The 12,170-nt window shown below is 40.9% G+C and overlaps 1 protein-coding gene across 2 annotated transcripts in view; it reads right to left on the bottom strand.

The window, feature by feature from the left end:
- The window catches only part of BANP (BTG3 associated nuclear protein), a 114,811-nt gene that overhangs the window by 84,204 nt on the left and 18,437 nt on the right, over positions 1-12,170 (bottom strand). For both annotated transcript variants that reach the window (XM_088136201.1, XM_088136202.1), the window contains exons 5-6: positions 4,043-4,165; positions 3,411-3,586 (exon numbers count right to left, since the gene is read on the bottom strand). In XM_088136201.1, the coding sequence (XP_087992327.1) occupies positions 3,411-3,586; positions 4,043-4,165 (299 nt within the window). The remainder of the gene's footprint in view (positions 1-3,410; positions 3,587-4,042; positions 4,166-12,170) is intronic.

Here is a 12,170-nt window from a genome sequence, read left to right as displayed (position 1 = left end):
CAATCACCATTCACTAATTTGCATAAATGCAGCTAGGACCTGAACCAAAACTACGGAGGTTGCACAACCTCCGTATCATGCAGAAAACACTCCCTAAAATGCTGAAAGAAGAAATCTGGACTTATTCAGAGGAATAAACGAGAGCAACTGCTGGGTTCAAAAGCCTGACACCATGACCTAAAATGGTAGGCAAAATGGTTTTTGACATAAATGGACATGATTTGTCAGTTGTTGCCTTTGTTGAGCAGAACAAAAAGGTAAATCTTAAGGCCCACCTAAGATATTTGATTGCCCCATGCCTGACAGAATTCACAGCCAAATGGAAGATGGTAGAGAATTAGATGATTTGGTACAAACCAACATTGCCTAACATTTCTGAAAAAGGTGAAGAAAGAGGTCTAAATTCAGGAAGTGTGCATGCGTGCACATGTGCACGCAGACCCATGAGTATAAGAACATGTTTAAATTCAGCTGAACCAGACCTCCTCCTAAAGTACACAATGATACTGCTGAAACTTTTTCTATTCAAAAGGCACTGCTTGAGACCGATCAATCAGGAAACGACATCTTCTTAATTCTTTGCCTTTGGTTAAGTCATGTTATGCTTCATTAAAAACAAACAAACAAAAAAACTGTATTCCTGCTCTCCTGACACCAAGAAAATATTTAGGAGCACTTGATCAGCAAAAGTTACTCAAATACAACGAAGGACATCAAATGTTTTAACAACCTATCTTAAACTGGAACACATTTATTGTGACAAATTTGGCAACTATCATGCATCTAAAAAGCAGTTCATGGTGCAAAACATGAGACCATACTAACTGCAGGCACTTATAGCTAGTAAAAGTTTTTCTGCCATCATACTTTCACTGGGTCTCCTTGTTTTCCGAAGAACCTGTGGTGCATCAGTGTTCGGCTGGAAGTGATTTGTGCATGTCCCTAATTACTTCCCAGCTGCTGACCCTGTCTGCTCTAGCCGCACCTCTCTGGAAAACCCAGCTCGAAAGCCAGGGGGGCTTACACGATCCACGTGCCTCAACAGGCTGTGAGTATGTGAATGAGCAACCATAAGCCGAACCCGGGAGTGTGGGAAACAACTGCCCCGTGAGGTGGGTTCAACCTGACACAATCATTTGAAGTGGAGACAACTGACCTCGGCAAGCACTCTCTAACCTTTTAAAGCAAAAGGCACAGGGCTGGGGCTGGGGCTGGCGAAGGAGCTAAAGGAGCATTTCCACTGCTAACCTGGGTTCCAAAAGGCATACGTAAATCTCAGCAAGAGTTTTACTGGACTGATTCCCCAAAGGTTGGTTTCACCAGCATTTATATATACAATAATCCTATTAAAAGGCCAACATCTGTCTGCCTGTAAAGGTGCCAAAGAATTATGCTGAAAAGCTCAGTCTGCAACAAACTCTTTTTACTCCATCAGAAACCGCTTCCCTTAAATAAACAGCTAGAAAATGACTCAAAATTATTGCCTTTTCTATTATATATATTGGAGCGAGGAGATCCAGCGCATACAAAATTAAACTACTATTTGACAATGATTTCAGTTTTTATTGGGAGACAGATAATCCCATTTACATTTGAATTTTTGCAAACAGGATACACTCTGCCATAAATCCTATCACGTTTTATTTATTTATTGCTTATCTTTTAAAGATCTTTCAGAATGAAGAATATGATTTTTGAATCTATGGTTGCCCTTGCATTTTTTAAGAGCGAAACAAAAGCGAGATGAAGGGAAGCCCTCTAATTTTGTAGCTTTAATAAACGGCATCCTCTTCAACCATGTCCCCCCCCCCCCCGCTTGCTGTCTAAAAAATTAGCCTACCTTGCACTTTTTTTCCTTCAATGACTTGACAGTTCTTGTTCAGAATTATGCTATCTTCTTCCCTCTAACTGTCTAACAGATTCAATCAACAATGAGCTCTTAACTCTGTATTCTTTCCACAGCTGTCCCTGCACTGATCTTGCACTAATGTTTAATTCTGAACTATATATGAATTTAATACACATCATAAAATGAGGGGATTATGAGAGATGTATTCCAAATGGTTGCATTCCAGCAGTGGTGATTTTCTGAGATTTGAAGAGCAGAACAGAGGGTTTGTCAGGGAGGAGCGAGGGGTTGGAAGCTGAGAAATTGCTGACAAGGCTATCTTATAAACAATACATTTTTGATGGGAATTTCCTGTTTTCAAAAATATTGTTTAGAATTGCCAAAGTAACTGTTTACTTTCAGAAAAGTTCAAGCTCAACAGAAGGGCATAATAAGTTTCAGCAGGCAGTCTGCTGGCATCTTCTGTTGCTTCCTTAAAAAATGCAGTTGTTTCCATGGGGCTGGGTTTCCAACTCTGAGGCACAATTGCAGAATTAGATCACAGTTTTGAAAGCTTTCTGTCTTTTTAAAAATTGCAGTCAAGTGCTCTTAATTTGAGGCTCACAGACTCCCCTGAAAATGGATTCTGTGCTAAACATTGCTCAAAGTTCTATTTAGATCAATAACAACAAAGAAAGCTGAAGCCTAGATTTGTTCTCCCCCCACCCTATCTATCTATTCTTCAATTTGAGCTCAACTCTAGGGACCCTTGGCCACAATCTTGCATTTTCTTGGCAGCAAGATGGAAGTGGTTTTCCACTGTCTTCTTCTGGGAGGTGTTTTCTGCCTCCCAGTCTACTGTACAGCCTAGGGATCTCCTGGCGGTCTCCCATCCAGAGTTGACCCTGCTGAGCTTCCAAGCCCAGACAAAGTTGATGATAATATAGCATGTTACTTATACTGCCTCTTGCTTCAGACCTGACAGAACATGGTATCTGAATGAAATTAAGAAATGGGGGTGGCACACACCTGGGGTCTCAGCTGTTAGTTTAAAGGGGGTATACATCTGGCCTTCAGATGGAACCTGGGGCCAGGACAAAAACTACATTTCATTTCATTTAAACTGAATTGACATTGAATTCAAATTTTAAATAAGCTTCTTAAGTGCAAGTTATATGATTATTAGGACCCGTGTATTTTATCATTCTTTTCCTCTGTCCCATTAACTATGAAAATGTGGTGGCAACTTCAGAAGGGGCTCTGTAAGCCACACCTAAAGTTTTTGATCTCTGTATGTAGCCCTAAGGCCTCTGAAGGACAAAACAGAGACCTTTGGCTTAGTGCTCTTCCATGATCGCCAAATGGAAGTTTTAAACAAAACTTGGAAGATGATAGGGCAAAGTCTTGGATGCTAACGACAGAATTCCTGCAACCCAGAAGCAAATCAAGCTACGTATGAGGTGCAAAAGAACAGCTTCCTCTACTAAGACAAACAAAACATAGCATTCTAAGGAGAAGACCCAAGATGATAATGGCTCCAACATTGGGACTAGGCCAAAGACTTCAGAGACTATTCACTTACCTTCAGAATTCAGCGTAATAAGGGTGACATTGTTCCCAATATTCTGACTTCCTAGCTGGCCGCTGTTCGAAACCGAGTCGCTGGCTTCAGAACCACTCTCTCCATCTTCGTTATGGCTATCATCATGTCCCGGGACTTTGACCACAATGGTGTTCTGCCTTCGCCCAGGAACAGCACTGAGGAGGAGGAAGAGGAAGTCATGCATTTTTGCAAGGGGCAACATGTGCAATCTCTCTCTCCAGCCCAGATTTGCACCTCCAGATTTGCTGGCATTACAACTTGCAGCACTACTAGCCACCACAGTCCCAAAACACCGTCAGGTACCCCGTTGGAGGAACCAACCCAACCCAAGGGAGGGAGCAGCCAGGTGCTACCATGAGGAACGGGAGCCCACTACCATGATGTCTCACAGGTATACATCAACTAGTCCTGGGGGCCAAACCCAAATCCAAGCCAGCTTCCTGCATGGCTCTGAACACTGCAACCCATGGTGTAGAAAGATTCTTATTTGAAGCTCAGGAAAGTCACTGCATCATTTAGCTAGGTGGAACAAGGATTAAACTGAGCTTCAGGCAGTTTCCCATGCACGCAGACAGAAACAGGGAAGAGGCTAGACCGTTGCCATTACTAACTTGCTAAGAATATTTTCCAGTGAATCTGCTGCTCTGTTCAACGGCTCTTCCTGCCCCACCATCTTGGCTACAATCGAGTTCTGACGGTCGTTGTTGAGAATTACTGTGGTCTGAGGGACAACGCTGCAAAGGGAGTAAACAGGGAGGGGAAAAAAGAAACAGAATGAAAGGGATTTAAAAAAATAAAACTATTTTGCCATCCATTAACCCACACCTGACAGTTTAGTGAGTTTCTCCATGAAAAGTGTTACAAACATGCATTTGTTGGGGGGGGTTTCCTCTCTTTGGTTTCAAGGCTGTTTGTTATGTATTAAATGCTAAAGCTCATAATCCATCATATTTTGATCTCTCCTCCATTCCTAGAACTCATAATTCTTTCAAGGAGCTGACTACTTCAGTAGAATTATGTAATGTCCTCTGACCTCTGGCAGAATTATTCCCTTTTTTTTTTTAGCCAGTTCAAACTATATATGGGGAGAGAGAAAATTTAGTCTACTAATTCCTGAAATCTAAGAGTGACTCAACTTCCTGTGTTGGAAATAGATGGACTCTTTTCCATTCCGTAAAGGAACTCGACTGCGGGGAGTAAATGAAAAAGTTTTCACCATGACTTGTTGGGCAAACCATAGTGACCTAGTTCATAGATTGCTCTAAGCCATATATCTTGGTTTATGGCTAGGTTCATCTATCACTCTAAGCCAAAGAGAGCCCATTATGGTTTAGGGTAATCCAACCAAGGTGAAGCCAAAACACGTGTGGTTTTAGTTTTAGCAAATACTACTCAAAGGATGCTCATTCAAGCAAACCCTACTGCAAATGATACTCCTGCAAAAACAGGCTACTACATTCCTTCAAACGATCAGCTTTCATTGTGCATCCGGCTAAATGCACAGAAAAGCCCCTCATTTTAATTTTTATGCCAAAAGGCTTTTTAAGGACACGTTTACCAGCCTTATCTGTTCTGCTTCATCATCCTCTCCAATTCCACTGGTAGGTTTTATGTGCCATCTTGAACCCGCATACTGCCACTTCTTTGGATGTCCTACAGTTTATCACTCCCATCCCTCCATCATGCAGACTGCCTGTGTCACTTTCCCAGACTGTCACTTTAAGGAACACTCTGAATAGTGTGTGGCACCTACAGAGGTTCAGCAATACAGTGAATGGAGACCTCAGGCTTTACTTCATTCTGTAGCTTCCTTTGAATAGAAAAAAATTTAAATGAACACTGACATACAATGGAGAAGCCCTTTTCTTTTTCCTTTTTGGAAAGACGAATTCCTTTTTCTGGACCCTCTGAACATGAACCTCATAGCATTTAATCAACAGGGAAGATCTGTCCTTGATATTCACCATTAGTAATTACTTTAAGAAATGCAAGGGGTTCTGGATCATCCACACTGCAGAGAATGTGGGTTTTCCCAGCATTGTCTCTTTCCCCAACCACCGGTTTAAGCTGCTGCTTTCCAAAGCGACACTGTTGTATGCCACAGTTTCCTTCTTCAACTCAGTAAAATGCCTGGCAACAAACATTCCAAGTGACTGGAGCTACGTGCAGGATGCATTCCCTTAGAGCTTCATGTGTACAAGCAGAAGTGCCAAGATTCAAGCTAGTATGGAAGTTCTATGGACGGATGACCTTCTAAATGTAGCCATTGACAGATATTGCATGTGCTGGATTCATTAACAGCTCCAAGGGGAAATGCTTTCACCTGAAATGGCTCCTGATATTAATACCTAAAGGAACAACTCAAGGGCAAGTTGCATGAGGAGGCATTAAGCAGCAGCTATGAGGAAAAAGGGTCTGCGTCCGTGTATGTGTAAATGTGTGTGTCCGCGTGCTACTGGCATGCGCAAATGGGTTTTGTTACGTGAGTGTGGATAACCAGAAGAATGGGTTAGTATAAGAGATCCAAATGATTTCATCTGCAAAATGGCAATGGTGACTCTTGTTTGAGATATGCCCATAACAGCTGCCTCTCAGGAACAGATATTAATGGTAGCATAATGTGACTTTTATTCCTCCTCAGAGCTAGAATTCAAAGAAGTTCAGTCCAAAGAACCCGTCCATAAAACATGGAGGGGAGTAACAGAATCCCGGGGATGTCTGTGCTCAGACATAATGCTAATGGTGGTTAGTGCTGTTATGTCCAAGCATCGTCAGAGGATAAGCAGCAAAAACCAAGAACCAAGGGAGAGGTGAGCTCCAACGTGCCAAAGCGAAATTTATTGTACCATCCAATGAGTTTCAGATAGCAGATCCTTTGGGAATGATTTCATCTAATGTCCTTGACAAAAAGACCTACTGTCTGAAATACATCAAGCAACAATCAATGTTACTTTGACACTTTGAGGGTCATCTCCCCCTTGGTTCCTGCACGCATAAGTAGCCATAAGCTCTGGACTCTGGATTCCTATTTTCTTTCTGCCGTTCTTCAATGCCAGGAACCAGACAGGGCAAGGGCTTTGATTTGCTATAAACCAGAATCACAGTTTGCCAAAGCAGAAAAGTGGGAGACAGGAGAAGAGGGAGTGCGGGACTCGATTGCATCTGTTCACACTTATAGAGCTTAAATCTTGAGTTTACAGCATGCCTGAATCCAGCTGTAGTCTAACTGCACAAGGTTGTTATCTTTCTTTTAGGAAGGCTGGAATGCTTCTGCTTGCTGGCTCTGCACGGTATTCCAGTTGCTCGGATTGGGTCACAACTGGGTAAATACGTCTTTTGTTCTATTCGCCTGCCAAGCCGCAAGCTCTGCCAAGATTCCCCTTCCTGAACGTATCATTGCAATATATGATGACTGAGGAGGATGTGACCCAAAAAAGCAACATAAGTTCACAGGCCTCTTTGTAAGATGTACTATGAAGAAGGCACCCGAGCCACAATTGGGTATAAGTAAGAAAGTCACTTGAGCATTTTCGCCATGCAGGCAAAAGCTTAAAATCTGTTTGCTAAACATAAGGATGCAAATAGTTAAACAGGTTAAAGAGAAGTAGTATATGGCACTCCAAAACTTTAATCTGATGGATCAGGATGTGGTAACAGTGATGCTTTCTTTTAAATGTAAACAGATTTGCAGAGAGTGTTGGATCTTCTTAACACCATGTTTCAATTAACCAAAAAAAAAAAAACACCCCACCAAATATGGGAAGATCAACTTGAGCTGCTCAGCCTCAGCCAACCACACTATCTGTGACCCAGAGTAAAAAGGTGAGCACACTCAAGACAGAGACATTTTTCATACTTCTACTGAAAAATACAGAAACTTCTGTTGATTCTTAATCACACATACTTTTAGAATTAGTTATACTCCTATGTTTAAACACGGGGACGAATTCAAAATAAATCTTCGTTTTTAAAATGATTATTTTAATAAAATGATTATTTAAAGCCTGAGCATAGCTATTAATTTCTTAGGGGTTTGGGGATTTCGGTATATACTCTGTGTGTGTGTGTGTGTGTGTGTGTGTGTATTCATATCTTGGCCTCTCTTTCGTTGGGTAGAAAAAAATGTTTATTTTTCACCAATATATTCCTTCCAGAGGTGATTTTAACCAGGAAAGTGTGTCGATGACTCATATCCATCGCCACTAGCTTCCCGTTTTTCTTGGCCAATAACCTGTCACTCACTCAGGAGGTGGCCAATAGAGAGAAAAGGATTTCTGGCACCCTCTCAGATGAACTGCTCTCCTCTTCCTTGAAGTCGTATTAAAAACGGCAAGTGAGGGGAAGGGCAAGAGCAACAAAGAGAGACATATATTCAGAAGGAATCAGCTGACATTTCACCTTTTCCAAAGTAAATGTTCAAAAACATTGGGCAGATGGATGTTATGGAAAAGCACATTATGGAAAAACTGAGACGGGAACACTGACTCTACCACAGTCTCGGATCAATGGATTATTTATAGAAATATTCTACCGGGTGAAAGAGGCAAAGGAGGGGCAGCATCTGGTTTCTAATGAACCTTTGTTCCAGTTGTATAAATACAATCTTATATGACTTCGCATGAAGAATGTAGAATGGTGAATAGAGGCCTTTTCTTCAAGATGATGGACTATACTATCTCTTTCTTAAGAGGCTACTTAGATGCATATAAACAGTTTTATACATAGGCCTTCCATCACACCACTGTTCTGGGGGCGGGGGGAGAAAGACAACGGCTGGCACAATCTTTTGTGTGCAATAACCAGAGAATTCATATATTAGGCTTCTGACAAGTTGGGACCAATGGATTTCAAGCACAGAAGACTATTTTCCTATACCTAAGGATCACTATAAACCTGTGGGTCTCCAGAAACTGAGGCTCCTTTGACCAAGAACCTTCCTGCCTACCTATAAACAGACTTTCTTGCTATACAGATACAGAGATATAGATATAGATATAGATACACACACACACCCATACACACCCTACAGAGGCAAAAGAAAGTAGGTAAATGTGCCTCTAATTAAAAGGAAAACATTAAACAGAGGGGAGAGCAGTTGCATGGTAAAACCTTCACAAAGTGGTCATCAGCCTGGCTCACCTCTCTGGACACAATACGCAATCTTTTTTTCCCACTAAGATCTATTTTAATGCGACTCTTAATTTCACACCTAGACATTTCTCTTCAGCATCTACAGCATCATAACTAAAAGCCAGGCATTATAATGATAATGCTTTTTTACAGATCAAGGAGATCAAAACAAACCAGCCATCCTGCCAATAAAATTCTTGGACTCGAAAGATTTACAAAGTTGTGGTCAATTTGCAAAATAGGCAAGCAAAAAAGCAGTATTTATTAAAACAGCAAAAATATGCTAAGCATGCTTTTGAAAAACAATAGCTCAACTATGCTCCAAAAGTTACAGATAACATTTATTTTGGGATATATATTCTCAGCTGTAGTTGTACAAAGAATCCTTTTGAAGGGGCAGGCAAATATAAAGGGATGATTTACTGGTTTCAAGACCAACTTCACCAACCAGTATGGAAAACCTGTTTAAACAAAATCTGGCATGATTTATTCTCCTCTGGAGGAGGCCACTGAACACAGAAGGATTGCCCACTGCAGCCATTCATGAAAAAAGGACTCATTCAATTGCAAAAGTGTGGTTTGTCCAGCAGAGGATTCAATGACTCAACCTTCCCAAGAATGGGAGAAGGAAGGCTGCTATCGCCCAGGTTAACAAAACCAGAGAGTTCATACATCATGGGAGGCCTTGTGGTTTTTAACCCTGGTCAAAAGACTTGGATATTGAAATACAAGGCCCTACTTCCTCTGATCTCAGCTCTTGACTCAAGACACCAAGCTCACAGGGAAAAGAAATGGGCCAGGATGGCATAAATGTTGAAGCAGGTCTGCATTTGGAGGAATGTGGTTCTTTGGGGGCAATAAGGAGAACTATGTTATCACTGCAAAGGAGACAAGAGGTGGTGGGGAGCTGGCTATGAAAGAACAGGGGATCTCCCTACTCTGGGACTTCTTTCACTACCTTCCACAACAAGCATCCTGGGATCCACCCAGCTTACCCCCCCCCCCCACACACACACACACACTTCCATGAGAATTCTTAGAAGCAGGTTTGGTGTAAAATAGGTCCAAATCAGGTTGATGAGCACTGCTCCATGCAGTTATCACGAGTCAAGCTCAGGGTGGTGGCATGTAACTAACTATTGTAACTAAACATTGACTTTGCATCCTGGAGTACAGAACACACAGGTATACAGAGCACTATAGAGGGTAATTAGAAAGGCAAAAGCTCCATCAATTTGAGGCTGATTCCTAATGAGAACATGGATACATCCATATAGTTTTCTTCAACACAACACAGAAGAGGCTTCTGCTGCTGCCTTCTACAATGTTAATTAATTACTTGTATTAATTAATTCAATTGTTACTGACCAGAATCATCTCTGTTTTCTTTTCCCAACTTAAGAGTAGCCGGGGGAAGGGGATGTATTTTGTTACCCCCCATTCACTATTCAGTCATCCCACCTGAATTCCATATTTCCCCACCCACCAATCAAACCACTGCGCTCTGCAATTATTGAAACCACACTGAAGATTCCTCATTTAACGTTCCTCAATAATAAGATCATTGTAGTAATGGCAGGCCTGAAGATCAGCTTACAAATCTTCCTTTGCATTGTATCATTTTGGGGGGAGCTTCAGGGACTCAAAAATGGGCCAGGGCCATGCAAAAGTACACCCCAAATCCTTCACAACATACAAGAGATGGGTGGCGAGTAATCCCACCTCTCTTCCGCCATTCTAAAATTTAGCAGCTCTCTGCCGTGCCACTTGCTCATAAAGTGTAAGTGAGGGTAAGAAGAGGCTGGGTAGAATCTTTGCAACTAGCAAACTTGAAGCCCTTCAATTAACATTAATCTAAAGCCAGAGGAGAGATCAGCAACAAAACACATGGACGTTTGGCTGATTGGCCTGTTTCAAAAAAAATCTTTGTTGGGAATGACGCCAGCCACCTTTTGCATGTTGAGCTCAACTTAATGCCTTAATCTCTCCCAAATGAACTGAGTGGAATCCAGAACTTGATAGACATTTTAATGCTACATTTCTTTAAAACACACATGCCTTTATACTATAGACAAGGACCTTCAGCCAAATATTTTGAAAAAAGGACATATGCTACATATTCAGTATCATCTGGGAAGCCTCATTAACAATCATATTTATTTAGCATCTGCAATGTCTCATTAACAATCACACACACACACACACACACACATCCTTCCACCTCAATTCTTTCCAGGTATAATTTACCTACAGACTTTGTTTTTAAAACACTATCCTCTATGTCAAATAACCTAATTTATGAGTATATTACAAGAAAGGTAGTGTCCAAAACTTGGGATTTTCAACCTGATTTCCACATACAAAAACTTAACTTGCCCAATCTTTTCAGTTCTCAGCATCAAAGATGAGCTTACTCAGCTTTAAGTATAATACTTTTCTGCCCCCTTCTGTCTACTATAAACCAAACTCTGGGAATTTGATGGCAGAGCTTCAGAACCCTAGGATCTCCAGAACCATATTGGAGGTCTGAAATGAACTTCAAGGCCTCCTATTGCCAATCTTCAAGAATACAATCTATTAGAATCTCTTCTAAATTCAGACCTACCCAGAATGTTTGAGGACAAGGGGATGTGGGCTTAATCTTCAGGAGAAGATGCCCCAAATAAGAAGAGTGTCTTTTCTCATAAGAATGTTTTAAACTTCAAAGGGGACAATTGAAGCAAAGACTGTGGGTCTGCTAATGTGTATTACACAGAGTTGACAATGAGAAATAATTGAACAAATGAACACACATACACATTGAAAGGTATGTGTTTAAGGTTACAGCATCACAATCTTTCTGATTCACAGAAAAGTAGATTCTGACTAATTAGAATAGAATGGAATGTAACCCATTGTAAATACCAACACTTTGTCTTGTTTCTTGCCTCTCAGTCTTTTACATTTCATTTCTAAGTAAGGCTGTCACTCTATTAATTTTTAACTCATGAAATCATGTATAACTCATAACTACTGGCTCACAGAGATTTAAAGATTTCACAGTATCTTTTTATGATAATCTTCTCCAACATAATATGTATTTATTGCTTTGAAAATGCTATTGGAAACTCAGACACATATTTGTCTCCTGAGCCACATATAAAAAACAGCAACTTCTATTCAGTTTTATTATTTATCAACTGCTTATTTGAAGTTTATTATTTATCAACGGCTTGTTTGTTTGCTACATGAAGCCTTCAGCATTTTCAGGATACATGGCTCGGTAGAAACCATTCAGCTAATAACAGGTGGCTTAAGAAACATACGGGAAATGTAAGTCAGATCTAGGTTCAAGAAAGCTTGACGAAACTGAATATGCAGCGTGTTTACATGAGTAACTGCACTCCACTCTCTGACCCAAAAGCAAAGTTGCTTTTAAGGCAGCTGTTGCCATTAACTGACCTTGTAAACTCAATACGAAATGCTCGTACTGGAAAAGCGTGTCTTCCAGGATCTGTCATATGTCAACACCATATTACAGAACGCTTGGCTCCAATGTCTCTCAGTCAAAGAATGACGGGATATAATATTTCAAAGAAAACAAAAGCTAAACAAGCATTGCGACTTAAA

This window comes from Python bivittatus, unplaced genomic scaffold, assembly GCF_059951505.1.
Source record: "Python bivittatus isolate LINGU-HERP-01145 unplaced genomic scaffold, Pbiv_v1 ctg000190_np1212, whole genome shotgun sequence".
Classification (NCBI taxonomy): Eukaryota; Metazoa; Chordata; class Lepidosauria; order Squamata; family Pythonidae; genus Python; species Python bivittatus.
This window is presented reverse-complemented; position numbering and strand designations above follow the sequence as displayed.